At 36.5% G+C, this 25833-nt stretch overlaps 2 protein-coding genes across 2 annotated transcripts in view; one reads left to right on the top strand and one right to left on the bottom strand.

The window, feature by feature from the left end:
* The window catches only part of LOC148939540 (U-scoloptoxin(05)-Sm1a-like), a 53472-nt gene extending 45846 nt beyond the window's left edge, over positions 1-7626 (bottom strand). Inside the window, exon 1 of the mRNA XM_089107001.1 lies at positions 7521-7626. Within this exon, the coding sequence (XP_088963127.1) occupies positions 7521-7569 (49 nt within the window). The 5' untranslated portion in view covers positions 7570-7626. The remainder of the gene's footprint in view (positions 1-7520) is intronic.
* Positions 7627-11786: 4160 nt separating this feature from the next.
* Positions 11787-24606, top strand: LOC148939539 (LHFPL tetraspan subfamily member 3 protein-like). The gene is made up of 2 exons (XM_089107203.1): positions 11787-12278; positions 24560-24606. Exons 1-2 carry the CDS (start codon positions 11876-11878, stop codon positions 24568-24570), a joined length of 414 nt encoding a protein of 137 aa, XP_088963329.1. The 5' UTR covers positions 11787-11875; the 3' UTR covers positions 24571-24606.
* The last annotated feature ends 1227 nt before the right edge of the window (positions 24607-25833 follow it).

The raw sequence follows: 25833 nt of genomic DNA, 5'->3' as shown, positions 1-25833 counted from the left end.
CTACTGTCATTAAAGCTTAGGCTAGTTCAATCAATTCTACTACTACTACTACTACTACTACTACTACTACTACTACTACTACTACTACTACTACTACTACTACTGCTACTGTTACTCCTACTACTACTGCTAAAACCTATCAAAACCACTACACCCTGATGCTACCAATTCCACTGCTACTGTTACTACTACTACTACTATTACTACTGCCACTACCACTGCTAATACTATTATAGTTACAATCAATTCCAAAGCTACTACACCTACGGCGGCTACTTCTACTACTGCTAATACCATTAATACAATTAATACTACTACAATTATTATTATTACTGCTAATAATGCTACTGCTGCTGCTACTACTATTACTATTACTACTACTATTATTACTACTACTATTATTACTACTACTACTACTACTGCTATTACTACTACTACTACTAATGCTACTGCTACTACTACTACTACTACCACTGTTACTTCTATTACTACTACTACTACTACTATTACTACTACTACTACTACTACTACTACTACTACCCCTATTACTACTACTACTATTACTACTACTATTACTACTACTACTACTACTACTACTACTACTAGTACTACTACTACTACTACTAATACTACTGCTACTACTACTACTGCTAATACTGCTATTAAAACTAAGGATATCAAGGGGTAAAATTCGGGATATATAGAAACTATATGGCTGTAATTCGAAACGCACTATGCCCACACAGGTTGTCAAGCGGACGCATCAGAAATGCTTCAGGAACGGTTGATGGTATTAAGCTGAAACTTTCAGCGTGTGTTGAAGGGGATGTTGAAGAAACCAAAGGGGCAATGCGCATACTGCTACTAATGCTGCTACAAAACTATTGCTACTTTTCAAGCTAAGGGTATTAAGGTAAAGTTTTTAAAGAATATTCAGGTGGATGTTAAACCAAATCAAAACAAACTATGAGCATGTGGACTTTCAAAAAGGTGAAAAAGCAATGTCCGAAGAACAAATTATATTATTAAGTTAGACCTTTAAAGGTAAGTTGTGAGGATTTTGAACCAGCCAGAAGGTACCATGTATATACTTTTAATACTACCATTACAGTTACTGTCACTAATGACGCTAAGGTTGAAAATTTTAGGGAAAGTTTAGGAGTTTAAGTTAAACGAAAAAACTCTATGCATGTAGGTTTTCAAAAGGGCATATCAGCAATATCATAGTCAGCACAACTCTATAATAGCTAGAAATATCATTGCAGAAATATCTGAAAAAACAAAAACAAAAACAAAAAAATGAACGGCGATTGTCAGTTTAACTGACATATGCTGATATTCCTTCCTTAAAATGTTAATATCTTTTTATTTATGGAAGTAAAAAAAGTGAAAACATTTAAAACATATTTTTTTTCCAGTAAAGCGCAAATTATGTTCTGGTCTTGAGAAGGCATGGGGGTTATTAGCCTTACTCATGTTAATTTTTGCTTGTTTTGAGTTTGACTCGGTTATTTATTGTAACTTCTGTTCGTTTTGACTTTCATTTATTTATTGATGGTGATTTGTGGTAGTTTTACGCTTGGAAGATTGTCTAACTTTATTTCTGCTCATTTTTGGATGTGGGTGGTCGTGTGGTGGCTGAAATCTTAATTATTTTTTGATTTCTTAAAGTTATAAAAATGAAAACATTTAAAAGAATTTTTTTCAGTAAAGTACAAATTACGTTCTTGCTTTTAGAAAACATAGAAGGTTTAGGACCCTACTCATATTAATTTCTGCTCGTTTTGTATGCCCACAGGGTATAACTCGTATGTCCCAATGTATACCGTAACTTACAACCCTTGCCCTGAGGGTTCTGAGGGGGGTTATCATACTCAAAGACCTAATTTCCAGAACCTTCAACTACGTTGAACAAAATGGCTATCAAAAATAATGATTGGATATGTTTGGGGAAATTCTGGGCGTGAGAGGGGGGTTAGTTGCCCTCCAGTCACTTTCAACTATTAAAGAGGGCACTAGCCCTTTCAGTATCCAGTTGAATGAGCCCTAATTTAAGTTTTCACGCCAACGTTTTCTATAAGAACCTTATATGCCCCCAGGGCATAACTTACAACTCTTGCCCTGAGGGCTGTGGGGGGGATGTTATCCTCAAAGACCTAATTTCCAAAATTTTCAACTACGTTGAACAAAATGGCTATCTCAAAATTTTGATTGGATGTGTTTGAGAAAAGGTGGGCGTGAGAGGGGGGTTAGTTGCCCTCCAATCACTTTCGACTATTAAAAAGGGCACTAGCCCTTTCAATTTCCAATTAAATGATCCCTTTTTGAAGTTTCTACGTCAACGCTTTCTATAAAACCTTATAACCTAAGTTATGCCCCAGGGCATAACTTACAACCCTTGCCCTGAAGGCTATGGGGGGATGTTATCCTCAAAGACCTAATTTCCAAAACTTTCAACTACGCTAAACAAAATGTCTATTTGATTGAATGTGTTTGGGGAAATGGTGGGCGTGGAAAAGGTGTTAGTTGCATTCCAATCACTTTCGGCTATTAAAAAGGGCACAAGCCCTTCCAATTTCCAATCGAATTTTTCTTTTTCGAAGTTTCTACGACAACTCCATCGATACGAAGTGCCCTGGTCTGAAAGATAAAAAAGTACATTCATTCTTTGGGAAATGGTGGGCGTGGAAAAGGTGTTAGTTGTGTTCCAATCACTTTCGGCTATTAAAAAGGGCACAAGCCCTTCCAATTTCCAATCGAATTTTTCTTTTTCGAAGTTTCTACGACAACTCCATTGATACGAAGTGCCCTGGTCTGAAAGATAAAAAAGTACATTCATTCTTTATTCAGTTGTCGATATATCCTTGCGGATTTGTAAGTAGTGCTTCTCCCCCACCCCCCTAAAGAATCAAAAGTTAAAAAGAGCTGTATTTTGCATCCATCAGACAAAAGATGACACTTTTCTGTAAAAAGTGCATGGAGCTTACCAAACACATACTGCCCGTAGGCCATTATAAACTGATAAGCTTATGTAAAGAAATGATCAAAAGAAATAAACTAAGTCATTAGTAAATTATAATTTTCTAACTATGATAGATAATTACAAGTTAATACGTTTATACTTATACCTTAAAGAAAAAGGTTATATTCACAGTTTGCTTTAGACCCGTGATTCCCAACGTGGGGGGGGGTAGGCCCCGCCAGTAGAGTATGGCAACATTTTAGAGGTTCATGGGTAGGACTTCTATCCTTTTTCTGACTTTGCTAAAAGCCTTAACTTCAAAAAAAAAATATTTCCTGTGAATGATGTAACATCTAAATGCAGTTAAAGAGCAAAAAAGATGCTTGAAAGTATTGTAATGACTTTATACACAGTATAAAAGGTATTCATTATTACATATAATAATTTTCTATAATAATTATAATAAGAATAATAATTTTCATTATTACAGCGTAAAATATTCTTTGGGAACAACCCAAAAAAGATACCAAGTTAAAGGCCTCTTAAGCTTCCTTCGGTTGAATATACGTAAAATTTTGAATAAAAATTTAAATATCGGGAGGGGGGCATCATTATCTTAGAAATACTTAGGTCGGGCACGGCCCAAAATCGGTGGGGAACCACTGCTTTAGACAGTGTAGCAAATAAAATTGAAAAGCAAAATAGGGTCTTAAGTTCCTGGCACTGACTAAACGGAACTTTCATGCCTTTAATCGGGTCAAAAATTTGATCTATTTCAATCAATCAATTTGTTCTTTTTAATAAGATAATATCAACGAGTTCGTAGTAACCGAAACCTTAAAAACGAAATTTTGATATCAATAAATATATAAAAAATGGCTATTTGTGCTGATTTCAAATGTATAAGAGTTATGAGCCTCAGTAATTTGCCTGATTTTCTAAAAAGGGGGAAACACCCCCAAAAAGTCAAGGAATGTTAATGAGAATCGCACCAGAGAACCTCACTCCAAATCTAGGCAATTTTGTATTTTTTGCCACAACAAAGATCACGGATGCGTGTTCATTTGTTTGTTTTATTTTTGTTTGTTTATCCCGGGGGTAATCGTATCAAACTAATGGTCCTAAAATATCGGGAGAGGGTGCATTGTAAAAAAAAATTAAAATTTATAGTACCTTTTTTAAGTGAACAAAAAGAATGAAGAGTAACTAGCCCCCTAAGCCCCCTTTTCCCGAAAATCGTCCGATCAAATTTTTGATATTTTGATCGGACATAGTTGAAAAGTCTGATAGCTATGTCTCTGGAGATAACATGACCCCTCACACCCCTGGAGGAAGGGCTGTAAATTGTGAAATTTGCCCATAGTTTACGTATAGTATTTGTTACTGGGAAATATACAGACCTTTTGCGTGGGGGGGGGGGGGGGATTTGGGGGTTTGCCACAGGGAGAATTTTTCGCAGGGAGTGAAGCTTCCGGGGCTGTACTTTCCAGGATAAATTTTGCACTTGGGAATCTACTAGAATTCCTATACGAAATAATTTTATTTGTCTTAATTTCTCTTTGCCGATTCAGTTTTACACGAGGAAATGTTCCAGGGGAAATTTTTAATGGGGTCAGAATTGTCTGGAGGATTTTTTCATTAGGGAGAAATTTTTCGCAGGAAAATCTTTCATGGGGGAATTTTCCGTGGGGAAAATTCCATGGAGGGGAGATTTCCGGCATGATTTGAAAAAACGATGAGAAATCTAAGTCTTTTTTAAATAAAAGTATGTCAAGGAAAATCTTTCCAAAGGGAAAAGTTTCAGCGAGGATGGAATTGTCCGGGGGATTTTTTCGGGAGGATTTTGCGTGGAACGAACTCTCCATGGATTTTTTTTTGGGGGGGGGGGGGTGATTTTCCATTGAGGGGGATCAAGACTTCCCGGCATAATTGGAAAAGAATAATTTGAATAATAAAAAAACAATTTTTTCATCTAAAAGTAAGCAGCAGCATTAAACCTTAAAACGAACAGAAATTATTGCGCACATGAGGGGGCTTGCCCCCTCCTAAATACCTTGCTCTTTACGCTAAAGCTTGAATTTTTGTCCCAAATCCTTATTGACGTCTCCTGAGACACAAATTTCGTTTAATTAGAATAAGATCCTTTTTTAAGTGCTAAAAAACTTAAGCGTGAAGAGTGAGGTATTGAGGAGGAGGCAACCCACATTATATACGGAATAATTTCTGTTCGTTTTAATTTTTAATGTTGCTCCTTACTTTCAGTTGAACAAAAAAATTTTATTTATTTATTTATAAATAGAGTCGATGCCTTACTGTCCCGAAAAGGCTTCAAGGCCTGATATAAACAATAAGGAATAGAGCAGGTGAAACATTGAGCGTTTCATTAAACATTCGGTTCGAAAATTTTGTAGCTTATATTAATACAAGAAGTGCAAAAAATGAGAAATGGGGCGTTTGTATTGCTTACCTCTTGAACTCTTCTAGAGATTTTCACTTTTCAGGTTGAAAAGGTGGTTTTAATATTTCTATGAGAACTGCCGTATCTCCTTCCCATAAATTCCCTAATTTAGAGAAATTCTATCTTTCCGTATAATTTTTTCAATTACTGCAGTTTTGAAAATCCCTTTTCCAAAATTTTGTATCAGAAACAGGATTTTCACACAGGTCAAATCACGAAGCCATTGCTACTTTTCGATAAATATTCTAAATTTTTAAAAGAAAATGGAAACCTTTTCTACAAAGCTACACTTTTTGACACTTTTACATCCTTTAAACATTTTTATACTTTTACGATTTAGTTATCGCTTGTATCTATTATGAGGATGTCTCAAAAGGCGTGCAAGTTATTTTTTCACAGAGCTAAATTATTAAAAATGATCATGTACATGCAAAGGCTACCAATTGGGCATACCCCCCACCCCCACCTTCTGATAATAACAGGATTTTTACTATTTTCCTATAATTTTCAATATTTTTATAATAATTTATAAACTTTTTGCGGCTGGGAAACTCTCCTAGCATTTTTCAATTCAGAGTGGAAATATAACACGGCTCAAAACAACAAACCACTATTATTATTTTATTAATTAATTAATAAAATATAAAAATACAAATAAATGTGCATTGTCAGTTTAATATACAAATGCTGATATTTATTCCTTAAAATGTTAATAATATTTCATTAATTAGAGTTATAAAAGTTAAAACCTTTAATTTCATTTTCAGTAAAGTGCAAATAATGTTCTGGCCTTGGGAAGGTGTTGGGGGTTTCGAGCCCTACTCATGTTAATTTCTAATCGTTTTGAGCTTGACTCGGTTATTTATTGTAATTTCTGTTTGTCTTGGGTTTCATTTATTTATCGATGCTGATTTGTGGTAGTTTTATGCTTGGTAGATTATTTAATTCTATTTTTGCTCCTTTTTGGTTTAATGGAGTTTTTTACTTTTCTTTGTAAAACTTATTTTATGGATTTTCTTAGAGAATCACAACAATATACTAAAAGTGGTCGATATCATGGTCGGTGAAAAACTATTGAGAGTCTTATAAATTATTGTTTATTTTATGCAGGCTAATTACGGAATTTTTACTCGTAAGGAAACATCCTGTTTTTGCGTAAGTTTTGTGTTTTCAGAAAAGCGCTTTTATATTTTATATTTTACCAATGTTTTTTTTTTATTTTACTAATATTGAGAAATATCTTCAGTTAGTTCATATGAACAATTTTGTTGACCAAGCGTAAGCTGCTATGCAAGTTTTCTTCCGTTTCGGTTTTGCTTTTTGTTTCAATAAGAAAAGTCGTTTTTTATAAAAATTAATTTATACCATGATTAGCCACCCAAACACGCAACCAAGAACCCCAAACACCCTACCCAACCTATCAACCAAAAGAACAGACCAAAGAATATTTTAAATATATGACTGGAAACTGCTACTGCTAGCAACTAACCGCAGTACCGAACCGCCTGAGGCCAACACAGCGACAGACTATCCGCCACCATCCCCATCCATTCAAAGTCTCCCTTTTTACACCCTCCCACGAAGTTCCCGTTTCCGTTAAATATTTCTTTTTGATATCTTACAACCCTAACCGTGAATGACCTAATTTCTGTTTAGCCCGTGATGGTTGGCCAAAAAAGACAATCTTTGGCCATCTTTCATCCTTTATCAAAAGAACGGGCCCTATCCATCTCAACTTTTCTCTCATTATAGCCCAAGAAAGCGGCATTGAACCACACTTTTCGTACAGTCCACTGTTTTAAACAGCAGGGTGTCGTAAATTACTTGATTTAAACAATTATTGAAATTTTTAGCAAAAACTGGTTGAATTGAAAAATTACAGAGAATGTTCAGCTTTAATGCCACAAAATAACATATTGTTTATATCAAGTATCAGCTTTCTGTCAAATTTCCTGTTTTTTAGTTAAGTTGCTTGACGGTACACTGTGTATTGGCGCTAGTGGCTTTCAGTTCCTACCTTCCCCCGTTAAACTCCCAAAGGTCCAACTCCTGCAAGTTTCCCAATTTTCTTGGAACAGACCTTACGAAAAAAGCTCTTACCATTCTTGAAAGTTAAGATTCCAAGAATCATAAAAACAGGTATCCGCATTTTAAGAAACCATTTAGCTTAGAACAGATATTCACATTTTAACATTTCCATATTCTCTGTCTCATCACGTTCTTGCAACTTTAGTTTAACTGCAAGTATAAATGATTATCTTTAGAATGCTGAGAGATGTTCAGGCGCAGGCATATTTTCCTCTCACGAAAGGGAATGCTTCCCACTTCTGAGATTGCATTTGGAAGAATTACCATTTTAAGGCCTTTAAAGCAGGAGCATTTTAACCAAATCAGACACGTACGGAGGATTTTTATAGTTAGGGGGGGGGGTAAGTAAAAAAAGTATTGTATAATTTGAATTATATAACCTAGAATCTTGTGAAAAATTTGGATTTCGAAGTGGGTTACTGGACTTAAAGCCCACTTCCTTCCCATCCATGTTATCGAACCAAATATAGGAAAGGTTTACTAAATAAAAGCTTTTTGGTATACACTTTGTGACATTTGCAACACTGTAGGCAGACATTAGAAAAAGTATAGATGTAGGGCAAGGACGCCAAACTTTTTTTGAATGTCAAGTCCAAAGAGTAAGGATTACTTATAAGAGTGGGAACTATCCCTGGTATTAACTATAACGTCAACACCATCTAGCATTTGATTACACTTGGTATTTTTTTAGTATAATAATGAGAATAATTATTGTAGTTTTTACATTTAGTAAAATCAGTGTAGTAATTTTACTCTGTCTGTACATCAGATATATCTATATATCTATACATCTATATGTCTTTATGTCAGACAAGTAATGTCTGATCTCATTTTCTGACAGAAAAAGGATAACAAAGCTTAAGAAAAGCCAAGTATCGCCAAATATTAGATGGCGTTGGTGATTTTTGTGCCTACACTGGCACAAGTATCCACCCTCATAAGTCACCCATACTCTTTGGTCAAGTCTACGTAGGCGTTTGAGGCAATCTGAAGTAGTAGAAACAAACTTTTGTTTCATTTTTGAAATTGATTATAAAAAACTTACAGAAAAGTAACCTTTTCAAAGAAAAATAAAGGCCATAACTTAAGATCAGCAGAAATAAATTCCTATAATAATTCAAAATCAAAATATCAGATACAAGTAAATTGAATATGCAAATAAAGCTTAAAGTGAAGAAAAACTACATCACATAAGAGTTAGGCTACTGCCCTCTTCACTAACTGCAAAGAGTCTAAAGCCTACTGCGTCATTTGGACTTTCCTGAAACAAATTATATTACAAATACTTTCTTTTGTACTTATTACAACATCGGGAATAAAATGAAAATTACAGTGAAGTAAAATATTGAGCTGCTGAGATAAATTAAATGCATTGTATAACAAATATTCAGTTTCGTTTTATTAGTTCTTTCCAAGGACCGTTCAAGACACATACAGCTTTCAAACGAAATATATTACAAATAGTTTTTTTGTACTTATTACAGCATTTAAAATAAAAATATAAATTACTGTGAGGTAAAATTTTGAGCTAATGAGCTTTCAACAATTAATATCAATAGAATAAGCGTTTATTATCAATAGAATAAGCGTTACGTGACACAAAATTTTAGAGTTCTCAGCAGAAATTGATGTTTCTTTGATTCCTGTGTGTGAGCAGCTGCTGGGTTGTCTATCTTCAGCAACCAGCAGTAGTCCGCCATCATGACTGCATCCCATCTTCCCTGGTACCTCTCCTTCATTTAGCGCATGTCCTGGTGGAACCTTTCTCCCTGCTCGTCGCTCATTACCCCAAGGTTTTCAGGAAACTTCTCTATGTGTGAGAACAGTAAGTGCATGTTTATACTCATCAAACACTCGAGTTTTTGGAAGGCCTCTATCATGCTGCTAACGAGTATGGCACGGTTTGCTGCCTTTGTGTTCCCCAAGAAGTTTTTCACCTTCTGCACAACCGATTTCCACGCACCGCACTCTAGCGTTTTCATTAAGTTTTTGAACTTTGTGTCCTACAAGAGCTGCCCTATCTGTGGGCCATCTAAAATACCGGCCTTCAGCTTCTCAATGGTCAGTCAAGGAAAGGCTCAGCACAGGTAGATGAAGCACCTCCCATCCTTGTCCAAAGCGCGCGTGAACTGCTTCATTAATCCAAGCTTCATGTGTAGCGATTGGATCAACATCTTCTCCAAGTCAACAAGAGGTTCGTTTATGATGTTTCTTGCCCCAGTTACTTACCTGTCACCCTCTCACCTCTGTCACCTCTGGCGCCAGTCACCCTTTCTTTACATAGTGCTGGGATCTGTCTTGACTGTTCCACATACATATAAAGCATGGTTACTTCATGAACCCGAACTGCTGACCAAGTAAAAAGTTCATCGTCTTGAATTCAACAGAGATGATCCATTGGTAATGCTCATATTGGATTTTGTCGAGCACATACTTTACTGCTTCATATTTTTCTTTGGGAGTTGTGGAATGCAAAGAGGGACTGAGGTGAGTTGGTTCCTGTTGTGGAGGAGTACACACTTCAAAGAGCGCCTTCAAAGATATTGAGGAGCGACGAGTTTACCAAACAGTCTGGCGACATCTTGTCAGTACACAAGGTTTAACTCAGGGCAGAAGTACACATACAGTCCTCATGCCTTCTACGAAAGAAACTGATATGTGCATCTTCACCAAATAGATTTTCTCTTTGAGTCTGGAGGCCAACAGCTCTGAGGAAGTCTTCGACAAGTTGAGATCCTGAACCAAATCATTAAGCTCACATTGTAAAAAGGGCTGCACACTATCTTGTGCTTTACACTCCTCTTCTGTATATCCTCCCTCATCAACAGTGGTGGCCTTGTTGTCACTGTCGGGAAGCTCTGTGAACGGTGGTATAGAATTTTTTTTGTAATGAGCAACTGGACAGTGGGCAGATAGAAGGTCAGAGTACTGGAGGCTGTGTCAATTCTTCCAGTTGATGCCAGTATTATTAATGGCGCAGAAGCAACAATCCGATGTATGGTCTAACGGCTCCCTCCAAACCATTTGAATGCCAACCTTCAATGAAGTTTTTGCACCATTTGTCCACTGCTGGAGGTATTCCACACACGTCTTGCACACCGTGTGAAGTGCCCAGGGCTTATCCTAGTCTCCCAGATTGACTTCAAAGTAAGCTTCGTAGGCACGCTTTACAAATCCTGTGATGTTTCTCCAGTCCATTCTACAAGCAAAATAGGATTGAGCTAAAAAGCCCCTGATATTAGCATATGTACCCCTCGTCAGGTAGGCCTATGGCTGTATCTCAAAAAGTTAACCTGATAGAGCAAAATGACTGGGATATTCGGCCTCAGAACACCAAAATTAGTCTAAATCAGACGAGAAACCCCTAATGATTATTTGACTGTTACCCAGTGTTATCCTTGTTGGCCTACCGCCTAGGTTGCAAATATATAGCCGAAATGTACAAAAGCCTCCACTCCCCTATTGTGCAAATATATAGCCGAAATTTGTCTCTAAACTATTATATTTTTATCCTATTTTGTTTTATTTCATTAGCATTAACCAAAATTCACTTCCCGTGAGTTCCCTAGCTAATAGAACGGTACTTGTGAATTAGCTCTTACCCACGAAAGAAGTCAAGTTTGGTTAATGCTAATGAAATAAAATAAAATAGGATGGAAATATAATAGTTTAGAAACAAATTTGGGCGATATATTTGTACAATAGTGGGGGGGGGGGGGTAAAGCATAGCATATATTAAATACGTAACCTAACCTAACTAAGCCCCCCCCCCGAAACCCCCCAAAACAACGGTTTAAATGGTATACCGTTTAAATATTGTAAACGCAATAAGAAATTACACTTTGCGATCAATTTATCCATTTCAAATACCCGTTGGACGGGTTTCCTGTAGTATTTCCTTGTACAGTCTATAGCGGTGGGTAAGAGCTAATGCACAAGTACCAATAGAACGGTACCGAAAATCCTGCCCCATCTCCCCATATCACTTTATACGAAAATTTTCTACATCATTTAAGTGAACCACCTCTAGTTTTTTGGAGGAGGGAGGTGGGCAACTACTGTCTTTCCAAAATGCCGCGCTTTCTTCTATATAAATGGTTGCAATATTACCGGATGTACCCTACAGACAAGGTTCAATGTTTTACCATAATTCAAATAAACGAACACATGGTATTATCTAAAAAAAAAATTCTTTCTTTTTTCAGGTCTGCTACATTTATTTCGTCGGATAGAGACATATTCGCTCAGCCGTAGTTAAAAATTAACACCCAAAAAATGCAGTCGAGTGGTCATATGCTTTCCGGGTTGCATACCTCAAGCTATGTGTTACGTTCTAAATAATTTTAGTAGTATTTTCAAAATGTAACATGTCTATAGCGGAGAGTGAAAAACAATCGTGGTATTTTATAACAAAAAAATATGTTAGAAAAATACGAGCCATTCGCTTTATATGGGCTATATGTGTTCTAGTGATTATTGCAGTTCAAATTATATGTTTTACCAACCCATATTGGGTTGTGAATGTTAAGGGCCCTGTAATTGGATATTTCGGGTTATGGAAAACCTGCAGGTCTTTTAGTGGTGATTTTAAGTGTCAGGGAAGACTTGATGATTTTGCAAATTTGCTTAATGTCTCTGCAAAAGCAGTCACTGCTTTGTATGGACTTGGGGCTCTGATCTTAATTGGAGGTGCTTCAATCATGGGGTTCTTCGCATTTCTTCGAGCAAGTAAAGTTCTACGAGCTTGTGCATGGATGATATGTTTATCAGGTATTTATTTACCTCTATAATTCTTAGACTCACATTGGTACTTGTGTATTATACTGACCACTGTGTTGTTTTTGATCTGTTTAAAACCGGTTTCTCTGTGTGCACTCGGAGATAATCAGCTTAGCCTGAATAAGATAAACTGCTATGCAGGTATATTTTAATGAACTATTTAATATATAGAGTTGGTTAGATTCAGTGGCGGATCCAGGTGAGGGGTGAGGGCCCCCCCCTTAACATAGTATAGAGTGGTGTAATTTACTCAATTAAAGCAAGATTGTGTTAATTAAACTTGCTCCTAACGCAAGTTTATCGGACCAACCTGTTTTGCGCCCCCCTAAAAAAAAATCCTGGGTCCGCCCCTGTTAGATTAGGTATTTAATATAATGCATTCTGCGTAGCCAGCTTTCCATAATTCTCTGTTGTAGTTTCCATAATTTTGTAAATAAAGTATCATATTTTCATCAGATTTTGGTATATTCCATTATGATTCACCTAGCTTAACTTCACGAGTGTGGTTGGTATAATACACAAGTACCGTTACTTTCAGTGTAACTGTGTCAGTCCCCATCCCTCCCCTTATACCTGTATATGGCCCTAGAATATATTAGTAGAAGAACTGCTGGTATTATTTTCGAATTGGCATTTGCCTGTTTGGCACTATGAACCAACCGCTAATGAGACATAGGGCCTAAGTGCAAAGATTGAATTCAGTGTATTCCCCCTGGAAAATTCCCCACGCGTAAAGTATAGCCCAATGGGCAAACAAATATAGCCCAAACGGTAAATATTGAGCAGTTCATATTATGAATCTACAAATAAAAAGAACATACTACTAGATGCCGTTTTTTATGCTCTTTCTGAATATGATAATTGCTTTTTTTCCAAGTTCAATTTTAAGCTATTTTAGGACCCTTGAAAACCCTAATTTCATTCTACATTTCTTGGATATAAAAATGGGTTATGATATTTGCTTCAAACGTACTATTTCATTATAAATTCATTTTGTAAAAGTTGTATAATTCACAAACTTTGATTTTTCAAGATTATGTTGAATAAAAAAAAAATTTATAACAAAACCACCATATTTTCTTCTTATTCTGTTAGGCCGCTTAAAAACTGCCTTTTCGCCTATACGTATGTCGAAAAATATCAAAGCCGACAGAAGAAACATGGCGGATGGAAAAATGAAGAAATTGTTTTAAATTTTTTTATCCAGATTAATTGTGACAAATCAGTGCTTGCAGTTTCTATAACACTAACAAAATGGATTTTATAAAAAAAAATGGTAAGTTTGACACAATGTTTTCACCCTTTTTATACCAAAAAAGGCTTAAAACTGAATTTGCGAGAAAAGCGATTATTATATTTAGAAAGAGCATACAAAATGGCATCTAGTGGTTTCTTCACTTTGCTTGTAGGTCAATAATATGAACTGCTCAATATTTACCGCCCATATTATATATTGCCCAAGCATTTTAATATCCATCACTCTTGTTTCAACCGGTGTACCCGTAGATTGAATCAAAGCTGATAACGAAATCAAGAAACGGAAAACACAAGGAAAATATATATATTGGGCTAAAAATTTGCACATCCTTTTTTGGTATTTTCATTAGGAAAATCGAAAAAAAGTAAAATCCCCCCCCCAATATTTTAGGAAATACAATTTTCCCCCTCCCCCAACATTTTCGTTATTTGACGATGATGGTAATCAAGCAAGAAGATTCCCCTTCTGAAGCAAATCCTACAAAACAACAGAGGTTTGCCGTTATATTCCCCATTCAACACTTTTTCAAACAGTTCGTAGCAACGAATTGTACTAAGGAGCGACGCGGCCCAATAGTAACATTATCTCTAAAACACGAATTTTTTATATCAATAGATGCATCAAAAGAATCGACTTATTATGCGGATTACAAATATATAAGCTTAATTAAATTTAGTGTTACCCATCAAAAGATATGAGTCTGAGAAAATTTGCCTTATTTTCGAAAAAAGGGGGAAACAAGCCCTAAAAGTCAAGAAATATTAACGAAATCACACCACAAGATTCAGCGTATCAGAGAACCATAATGTGGTGGTTTCAAGTATATTGGGGGATTTTGAATTTGGTGGATCACGGATGCGTGTTTATTTGTATGTTTTTTTTTCTTATCACCAGTGGGTGATCGTATCTAACCAATAGTCCTAGAAGATTGGCAGAGGGCTCATTCGAACGGAAATTGAAATTTTTAGTGCTTTTTTAAGTGACCAAAAAGATTGGTTAGCAGCTAGCCCCTCCCACATTGAGTAGGAGGGGGCTGGGTGTAAATCCAGTCTAGATCCATCAATGATCGGAGTCACCATTTGAAACAAATTATTCCGCCTTACAAATTAACAAGGGGAGGAAGCGATTGTCCACTTGCTATCGCTAAGGACAGCCAGTGTCACTTGGTCGTTGTCAACTTCTGCAATTATACTAGTTTTGACAGCATGCCCAGTTTGACGCAGACAACAAAAAACTCATGCAGCAAAGTGGAAAATCCTTAAGTGGCCTGCAGAAAATAAAAGAATAGTTATAGCGGCAATTTGGTGTTTCAGTAAAGCGGTAGTCTTTTCCCCGAATTCTACAAATATAAGTAAATATTATAAGCCAGTTTGTTTGATTTTTTTCAAAAACAAGTCGCATAAACCGCGAAGCAGTAATTTTTGTATGTTTAGTTTGAACTTCGATCTTTAATTCAATCAGAAAAAAAATACGTTTTTTGGATTAAACAAACAGTTCGTGGTAACGAACTGTAAGTAAGGAGCGACCCGGCTCAATGGTAACCGAAACTCTAAAAAACGGAATTTTGATACCAATAGATACATCAAGACAATCAGATTTTAATTCTGATTTCAAATATATAAGTTTCATCAACTTTAATCTTACCGATCAAAAGTTACGTGCCTGAGAAAATTTGGCTGATTTTCGAGAAAAGGCGGAAAGACCCCCTAAAAGTTATAGAAACTTAATGAAAATCACACCATCGTATTCAGTGTATCAGAGAACCCTACTGTAGAAGTTTCAAGCTCCTATCTACAAAAATGTGGAATTTTGTATTTTTTGCCAGAAGAAAGATCACGGGTGCGTGTTTATTTGTTTTTTTTTCAGGGGTGATCGTATTGATCCAGTGGTCCTAGAATATAGGTAAAGGGCTCACTTGAACGGAAATTAAAAGTTCTAGTGCCCTTTTTAAGTGACCAAAAAAAATGGAGGGCAACTAGGCCCCCTCTAACGCTTATTTTTTCCCAAAGTCACTCGATCAAAATTTTGAGGGAGCCATTTTGTTCAGCATGGTCGAAAATATGATAAATATGTCTTTTAGGATAACTTAATCCCCCGAAATCCCAAGGGGGAGGGCTAAAAGTTATGAACCTTACCCAATGTTAACAAATAGTATTGGTGATTGGGAAGCATACAGAAGTTTTCAGGAGTTTTTTATCTGGTAGTGGGAGGGAAGGGTGGGTCGAGGGTTATTTTGGAGGATCTGTCCACGAAGGAAGTTTTCATGGGGGAAGGGAAAGGGCCATGAAGGGGGCGCCGGACTTGCCAGCATTATTTATTGGCTATTGGGAAGTATACATACATTTTCAGGAAGGATTTTTTTTCTGGAGGAGGGGAGTGGAGGAGGGGGTTACACGAGAGAATCGTTCCGTGGGGGTAGTTTCTTTGCCAGAGGGGAAATGTCTATGAGGAGGGCGCCAGATTTCCAAGCACTATTTAAAAAACAATCAGAAATTAAATAAAAAAAAAACAAGTTTTTTTCAACTGAAAATAAGAAGCAACATTAGAACTTAAAACGAACAGAAATTATAACATATATGAGGGGGTTCTCCCCCAAGTTCATACCTCGCTCTTTACGCTACAGTTTTTTTTTAGTGCTTTCAAAAGAGCTATCTATTCTAACTAAACGGCCTTTGTGATTCTGGGGTTTGTGAATTAAATTTGTTTTTAACTTTTAACTTAAAGAGCGAGGTATTGACTAAGGGAAGAACCCCTCATATACGTAATAATATATGCGCAATAAAAAAAAAACAATAAAAAAACAAGCGATACGGCTCAATAGTGATCGAAACTTTTAAAAACTTTTAAAAATTTTGATGTCAATAAATGTATCAAAAGAATGGGTTTATAATGCTGACTCTAAATATATAAATTTTAGTAAGTTTAGTATTACTCTTCAAAGGCTACGAGCCTGAGAAAATTTACCCGATTTTTAAAGAGGTGGGAAACATCCCCTACAAGTGAAATAATTTTAATGAAAATAACACCGTCAGATTCAGCGTATCAGAAATCCTATTACATAGGTTTCAAGCTCATATCTGCAAAAATGTGCAACTTTGTATTTTTTGCTTGAAGAAAATTGTACGAATATAGAAGTTAGTTACGTAAGTTAATTTGTTAATTACGTCATAACCAAATTTAGAGACATCCATTTAGCAAAAGAAAAGTAACATTTTTATGCAAATTTTGTTTACTTATTCAATGATGGTGAGCCAAAATAAAAGTTGCATCAACTAAAAAACGATCAGAAATTAAATAAAAAATACAAGTTTTTTAAACTGAAAGTAAGGAGCGACATTAAAACTTAAAATGCACAGAAATTAGTCCGTATATGAAAGGGGCTGTCCCCTCCTCAACGCCTCGCTCTTTACGTAAAAGTTTTTTATTTTTTAAAAAAAATAGTGTTGTGTGAAAGTAAAACTTTAGCGTAAAGAGCGAGGCGTTGAGGAGGGGACAGCCCCTTTCATATACGGAATAATTTCTGTTCGTTTTAAGTTTTAATGTTGTTCCTTACTTTCAGTTTAAAGAACTTGTTTTTTTTATTTAATTCACAGGAGAGATCCAAACTGAAGATCAAACTGGAGTCCAAAACTGAAGTTCAAACGATTTGAACCTAGTTAATGCCGAGCCAATCAGAATTGTTCATAGAATTTTCTGATTGGCAGATACCCGAACCTTATCCAGATAGAGAAATTAATTCAAACAAAAATAAATAATAACTGAAAAAGGGAAATGAAAGAAGTAAAATATTTTGAGAGCTTTCGAGATCTCAAGAACATTTGCACGAAAAGAAAAACATGGACTATATGAGGTCTGAGATAAAGGGGAAAACATGGGATAATTATGGTGTTATTTGATTTCATTGTTGAAACTATTTATCACGAATTGTAAAATCTGATCACTAGCATCATTTAATTCAGGATTTTGGGACGGGCTGAATTGCGGCACTCCTGAAAAATTGGCGCTTCGGTAGGAGAAAATCAGAAGTTTGTTTATATTCATTTTTGTTACTGTCTTTATGAGTCGGACAAAAATTTTGAAGGGGGGAGGGGCAGACCACTTAACCCCCACCCACCCCCTGTGTACGGCCTTGGTCGGACCAATTGTTTTAAGTCTTTTAAAGATAAATATTTCAGTATGTGTTTCTAAGGCCAGTTCACGAGCTGGAAATAATGCTTCGAGGGGGATTAAAACCCATTAAACCTCCTTCCCCTCCCTCCTGGATACGCCCTGATTATTAAACGGGAAAAGGATATGAAAAAAAAGTGCATCAGGATTTTAACATCAGATTTAAACATCAGAAGAAACCGAGAAGAGGGCATTCCTTGATCAATGTCTATTGAATGTTCCTTGAATGTCACACGCAAAACAACACATCAAGCTTGATATTTCCTGTAATTTTATTTGCTTACAGCTTTATTTGCTGTAAATATACGTCAAGGTGTGCAAAATGACAAAAGAAAAAGAATAAAATAAAACGATGAAATATCTGATAATGGCCTTCAATTCAAGCTATTTAATTTCTGGTGAATTTTAACTAGACTTTTCAGGGTCGCTTTGTTATTTTTTAAAATTGGGGTTTTAGATCCAAGATTTTTTTTTTATTTGCCACTCTAGGCACTTACGTGTTATTCCAGTCACACTCAAGAAGTTTGATCTGTTTAAAATCGGTTTTTCTGTGTGCACTCTCAGATAATTAGCTTAGCTTAAGTGAAATTAACTACTATGCAGTTATTTCCAATTAAATATTCAATACATAGAGTTGGTTAGGTTCGGTTACACCATCATAATGAGTTCCGGGCGGCCTTTTTTCCATAATTCTCTGTTGTAGTTTCCATAATTTTGCTACTAAAGTATTATATTTTCTTTCTGTTTTTTTATATTTCATTAGGATTAACCTAACTTCACTTCTTGAGTGAGGTCGGGATCAAACAGTTCGTGGTAACGAACTGTAAGTAAGAAGCGACCCGGCTGAATAGTAACCGAAACCCTAAAAAACAGAATTTTCATACCAATAGATACATCAAAAGAATCAAATTTTAATTCTGATTTCAAATATATAAGTTTCATCAAGTTTAGTCTTACCAATCCAAAGTTACGCGCCTGAGAAAATTTACCTGATTTTCGAAAAAAGGGGAAAACATCCCCTAAAAGTTATAAACCCTTAATGAAAATCACACCATCAGATTCAGTGTATCAGAGAACCCTACTGTAGAGGTTTCAAGCTTCTATCTGGGAAAATCTGGAATTTTGTATTCTTTGCCAGAAGAAAAATCACGGATACGTGTTTATTTGTTTTTTGTTGTTTTTTTTTCCCAGGGGTGATCGTATCGACCCAGTGATCCTAGAATGTCATGGGAGGGCTCATTCGAACGGAATTTAAAAGTTCTAGTACCCTTTTTGAGTGCCAAAAAATGGAGGGGGCCCCCTTCCACACTCATTTTTTTCCCAAAGTCAACCGATCAAAATTTTGAGATAGCCATTTTGTTCAGCATGGTCGAAAATATAATAAATACGTCTTTTAGGATGACTTAATATCCCAAAGCCCCCGGGGGGAGGGCTGAAAATTATGAACTTTAACCAATGTGTACATATAGTATTGGTTATTTGGAAGTATACAGACGTTTTAAGGGGGGATTTTTTCTGGTAGTGGGGGGGATCGGGGGTTATGTGGGAGGATCTTTCCATGGGGGAAGGGATATTGCTGTGAACGGTGCGCCGGATTTCCCAGTATTATTTAAAAAACGATCAGAAAGTAAAAAAAACAAACAAGTTTTTCAACTGAAATTAAGGAGCAACATCAAAACTTAAAACGAACAGAAATTATTACGCATATGATTTGGTTCGCCCCCTAGTCAATACCTCACTCTTTAAGCCAAAGATTTTTTACTACTTTCATAAGAGCTATTTATTCTAATTAACGGCCTTTGTGATTAAGGGGTCATTTTTAAAGAATTGGAACAAAATTCAAAGTTTAGCGTAAAGAGCGAGGTATTGACTATGGGTCGAACCCCCTAATATACTTATTAAAAATATATGAATATAGAAGTTCGTTACGATTGCTAATTGTGGCTGCCAAGGCTTCAAGTTCATCAATAATTTCATGTGTTCTATCCATTGTGTTCTGGAACTTTCTGATAATTTAATCACATTGCATGCCCGTTATATACGAGATCTCAATGGCGAATTGTTATGTAACGGTGAAAATCATATGTAAGCAAGTCTCTGATTGGCTGAGAAGGAGGATGTATCCGATTCGCTGATTGGCTGAGAAGGATGCATGTGATCTAACTGTTTCCGGGAAACTCATAACATTTGGCTTGAACAATAACATCAAATACTATTTCTGGATCATCCATATAACAGACATGAAAAACATCAAATAAATCGAACAACAAGTGAGAAAACCATAAAACAGACATGAATTGCTCTTGACATCCATAAATGTGACAAAGTTCCTGTTTTTCAAATTCTCACTGACAAAAACCATTAAAAATCTATGAAAAATATCAAATAAATCGACCATCACACATGACAATCCAAGAAAACATACATAACTGTGACAAAATTCCTGTTTTTCAAATTCTCATTGACAAAAACCATAAACCACGTGCGTCTCGTGCTCATATATGGTGTTAAAAAAGTTGTAGGTGGCAGCAGGGTGTTCTCGTCGCGCTGGTACCCCCTCCTCTACTACTAACTTCTATATTCGTATATGTTTCTTCTGGCAAAAAATACAAAGTTGCAGATTTTTGCAGATATGAGCTTGAAACCTATGTAACAGGGTTTTCAGATACGCTGAATCTGACGGTGTGATTTTCATTAAAGTTCTTTCACTTGTAGGGGATGTTTCCCCCTTCTTTAAAAAATCAGGTAAATTTTCTCAGGCTCGTAGCCTTTGATGAGTAATACTAAACTTAATAAAATCTATATATTTAGAATCAGCATTATAAATACATTCTTTTGATATATTTATTGACATCAAAATTCCGTTTTTAAAAGTTTCAATTACTATTGAGCCGTATCGCTTGTTTTTTTTATTGTTTTTTTTTACGTTTATGTTATTACGTGTATGATTGGGTTCTCCCTTTAGTCAATACCACGCTCTTTACGTTAAAAGTAAAAAAGAAATTTTATTCACAAACCCCTGAATCACAAAGGCCGTTTAATTAGAATAGACAGCTCTTTTGAAAGCACTAAAATAACTGTAGCGTAAAGAGCGAGGTATTCACTTGGGGGAGAACCTCACATACGTTATAATTTCTGTTCGTTTTAAGTTCTAATGTTGCTTCTTACTTTCAGTTGAAAAAACTTGTTTGTTTTTTTTTATTTAATTTCTGATCGTTTTTTAAATAATGCTTGGAAATCCGGCGCCCCCTTCATAGAAATGTCCCTTACCCCAAATAAACATCCTTCGCGGTCAGATTCTCCAGAGTAACCCCCTCCTCTAGCCCCCCCCCCCCAGAAAAAAAATCCCTCCTGAAAACGTCTGTAGGCCTATACTTCCCAATCACCAATAAATAATGCTGGCAAGTCCGGGGCCCCCTTCATGGCAATTTTCCTTCCCCCATGAAAACTTCCTTCATGGAAAGATCCTTTAACATAACTCCTGACCCCCTCCCCCCTACTACCAGAAAAAAACCCTCCTGAAAACTTCTGTATACTTCCCAATAACCAATAATAGGCTATATGTTTAACATTCGGTAAATTTCATATATTTTAGGCCTCCCCCTGGGGACTTGGGATGATTAAGTCATCCTAAAAGACATATTTATCATATTTTCGACCATGCTGAACAAAATGGCTATATCAAAATTTTGATCGGGTGACTTTGGGAAAAAATAAGCGTGTGAGGGGACCTAGTTGCCCTCCATTTTTTTGGTCACTTGGAAATGGCACTAAAACTTTTAATTTTCATTCCACTGAGCCCTCCTCCTATCTTCTAGGACCCCTGGGTTAATCGTATCATCCCTGGGAAAAAAAACAACAAAAAACAAAAAAAAACAAATACCCCCGCATCAGGGATCTTTATTCTGCCAATCAATACAACATTCAACATTTTTGTAGATGGGAGTTTAAAAATTCTAAGGTTTTGTTCACTGATATGCTAAATTTGATTACGTGATTTCAAGTCAGACTCTACAGCTTTTAGGGGGTCTTTCCTCCTTTTTTTGAAAATCAGCCAAATTTTATCAGGCTCGTCACTTTTGATTGGTAGCACTAAACTTGATGAAAGTTATATATTTGAAATCAGCATTGAAATATGATTCTTTTGATGTATCTATTGGTATCAAAAACGTTTTCTAGAGTTTCGGTTACCATTGAGCCGGGTCGCTCCTTACTTACAGTTTGCTATCACGAACTGTTTGATAAATAAAACCCCAAACGAACAGAAATTAAATAAACAATCATAGCAAATGAACTTACAACAGGTACTGATATAAATAAATAAGAGTATGAGTATCAAAACGGGCATAAATTTGGAGAGTCCTTCAAAGTTTCTATGGCCACACTTTCCATAAGAAACTTGAATATTAACAATGGGCCACAAGCATGACTTATAGCACTCTATATAATAATTAGGTACTTTTCATGCTGAGAATAATAGCTGTTGGACATTTGGACTATTTGAAAAAATAGATAAGACTAGAGGAGGGGGTACCAGCGCCACGAGTACAAAATTCGGTTATCAAAAGAACGTATCTCCCACGAGTACACCAAATATGGGCATAGCCTCCCTAGGGAGAAAGATTGCGTAATCGGGTCAATGACCTCTTTTTCCAAGGTCGATTTATTTGATGTTTCTATGTGTAATAACTCCAGGGCGAAGGTTGCACATGCGCATTGAATTCTAACGGGAACAATGTTATTGATCTAGGACTCGAGGGGGAAGTGAATTTCCGAGAAATTGATTGCGTAATCGTTCGTGAATGTCATGGTGTCCAGAAATAGTATTTGTTGTTGTTGCTCTCGAGCCAAATGTTAAGAGTTTCCCGGAAACAGTTAGATCACGTGTTTTCTTCTCAGCCAATCAGTGAGTCGGATACATCCTCCTTCTCAGCCAATCAGAGGCCTGCTTACATATGATTTCCCCGTTACATAACAATTCGCCCTTGATATTTCGTATATAACGGTCATGCAATGTGATTAAATTATCAGAAAGTATTGTGACACAATGGATAGAACACATGAAATTATTGATGAACTTGAAGCCTTGGCAACTTCAATTTACCATGTAAGTTCTGTTTTCATTATTTTTATTTTCAAAATAAAATTGTTTTCCGTGGTTACCCTATAATATTTTCGGGTAAACCCCCCCCCCCCCCACATACAATACAACCATCACTTTACTCACTAGGAAAACATAAAATATGTTCTTTTACCCTCAAAACCTAACCCCATCCCCCATTGTTTTACAACCAAAATTCTAGCAAAAAGAAATAATTATCCCTCCTTCTATATTTCCAGCTAAATCCCCCCCCCCCCCCTGTGTTTTACAATCCCAAAGTTTTGCAAAAACAAATAATTCTCTATTCGTTAAATTATATCCATTCTATCTTGTGATTTAAAGTGTATACTGACTTTCGTCACTGTTGTTATTATATTGCTCTGGTTTTGACACAAGACTCCAATGTGAGGCATATAATTAGCTATCAACCTTTCCGGCTTACAAACGCGGTCAACGGAACTATTCTTCCGTCAAATTAAAACACAATGATGCAATAATTAAGCTAAGACCTACACAACCTGTGTGGAAGTAGAGAAACAAGTTATTTTCGAATTAGGGTCTAACCCTCTCCGCCTGCCGCCCCCATTGTCGTACACCCCCAAATTCTCGCAAAAAGAAATACTTTTTTGATAGATTCCTACCTTCTATATTTCCAGCTAAATCCCCCCCTCCCACCATTGTTTTACAATCCCAAATTCTCGCAAAAAGAAATAATTCTCTTTTCGTTAAATTATAGCCTTTCTCTATTGTGATTTAAAGTGTATACTGACTTTCGTCACTGTTGTTATTAGCTTGCTCTGGTTTTGACACAAGCCTCCAATGTGAGGCATATAATTAGCTATCACCCTTTCCGGCTTACAAACGCGGTCAACGGAACTATTCTTCCGTCAAATTAAAACACAATGATGCAATAATTAAGCTAAGACCTACACAACCTGTGTGGAAGTAGAGAAACAAGTTATTTTCAAATTAGGGTCTAACAATATCGCCCTCCCTCCCCCATTGTCTTACAACCCCAAATTCTCGCAAAAAGAAATACTTTTTTGATAAATTCCTTCCTTCTATATTTCCAGCTAAATCCCCCCTCCCCATTGTTTTACAATCAAATTCTCGCAAAAAGAAATAATTATCCTTCCTTCTATATTTCCAGCTAAAGTGACCGCTGACTTCTGTCAATTTTTAGTGAAAATGCCGTTCTGTTTTGACACAAGACTCCAGTGCGTGGTTAAAATTAGCAGTCACCCTTTCCGGCTTACAAACGCGGTCAAGTCAAAGGAACTATTCTTCTGTCAAATTAAAACACTAATTAAGCAAGCAGGGCTAGAAAAGTCTTTTTGAGTTGCATGAAGCTAATATTATGTATAAATTGAATAGCATTTTAACCTATGTTTGCAAAATATAGGCCTACAGGTCGATGGGTTAACGATCTAATTTAAAGCCTATAGACCGGAAAATTTAAAAAATTTTCTCAGCATGGTAAAAATAGAAACAATGATTCCTATCCTACGGCTGTAGACTACTGATTGTCTAATAAAAACGTTTGATTTCTAAGCCTAATATATTTCTCGCGAAATTAAAACGTTTGATTTCTAAGCCTAATATATTTCTCGCGAAATTTTTACGTTGTGCTTTCTTAGTGATTAATGCTTTGTCTAAACAAAATTATATTGATGAGGATACTAACTTTCTTTCTGTAAAAAAAGGGGCAAATTAATTCAATACTAAATTATTTCTCTTCTTTTTAAGGCCAATTATGAAGAATGCGTGCCCCCTCCTTCCAAGAAAGCCAGAGATGACGAGGCAGCCCCATCAGTGCCAGCCCCAATGCAGCCTGGGTTTAAGTTAAAGAGAGAGAGGGCGGCTTCTTATAATGCCGAAGCTATGCAAGATCGTGAAATAGCCGGCCCAGTCGCGCAAGAACATAGCGACGCCGCCCCGTCCACCCTCCAACACGCACTACCCGGGCCATCTGGCACCCAAGTGCAGCCGGGATATAAAAATGTAAGCATTTTTTCCTACCTTTCTATTTATTCATTTTTCAGTCCTTTTCAATCCCAATATAAACTTATCTCTGCTCCCCCCTCCCTCGGAGATATCTAAATGTAATATTTTGCAAAGAAACCGCTCTTTTCTAATCTTTGCTATCGCTTCGATATCTCATAAGCGAATATTTTTAGGTAGTTTATATTAATAATCACTGCCTTTGAAACTCAAAACGCTATTTTCTCTAATCTTTGCTATTTTCTATGCATTCCCCCCTATCTCTTCGACGTTATCTCATAAGCGAATATTTTTCATGGGTAATTTCAATTAATGCTCAACATTTGAAACTCAAAATCCCCTATTTTTCACAATTGATTATCACAAAGTTTCAAGAGAAGGAACTGAGTGAGATTATTCACATTTATCTATTTGTCACATATGGATCCCATAATTTGCGCAAGGATATTTTAAGATAACTTTCAATCTTACAAAGCCTTGCCAATATTTTAGTGATGGAGACATTCCCGAATAAGAATTAACGGTTCTCGAATTTAATTGTAGTCTTTCCCAGAGAATACGCTTGGAAACAGAGCAGACATGAGATTAAAAATAATCTAGGCTCATTTAGGGTCATAAACAACCTGTACGGGGAATAGGCGAAACGACTTCTGCCGCCTAACATTACGGTTTTTTGGGGCATTCGGTAAACGGCTGGGAGCCGCGGAGCCCGGACTGCGCCGATGGGTCCGGGGAGGGCTGTGAGGGCAAGGTTAGGGACGCGCCGGGGGGAGGCGCCACGGGTCAGGGAAAGTGCCACAGAGATGCGCCACGGGCCCGAGAAGCATCGCGGGAAGCGATGCGGGGGCCCCGAGAAGCGCCACAGGGATGCGCTGTGGCTCCGAAAAGCGCCACGGATGGTTCGGGAAGCGCTGTGGGGCAAGGTTAGGGGGGCGCTGGGGGGGGGGGAGCGCCGAAAAAAAAAAAAAATTTGAATACTTTTAAAATAAACGAACAAATTGTTGCCTTCTATGTCATAT

Source organism: Artemia sp. Qi Xiang Cuo, chromosome 21 (genome assembly GCF_049724085.1).
Source record: "Artemia sp. Qi Xiang Cuo chromosome 21, ASM4972408v1, whole genome shotgun sequence".
NCBI lineage: Eukaryota > Metazoa > Arthropoda > Branchiopoda > Anostraca > Artemiidae > Artemia > Artemia sp. Qi Xiang Cuo.
This window is presented reverse-complemented; position numbering and strand designations above follow the sequence as displayed.

Excerpts from the sequence above, each read along its gene's own strand:
- LOC148939539 (XM_089107203.1), top strand. The coding sequence starts at position 11,876 with ATGTCTATAGCGGAGAGTGAAAAACAATCGTGGTATTTTATAACAAAA.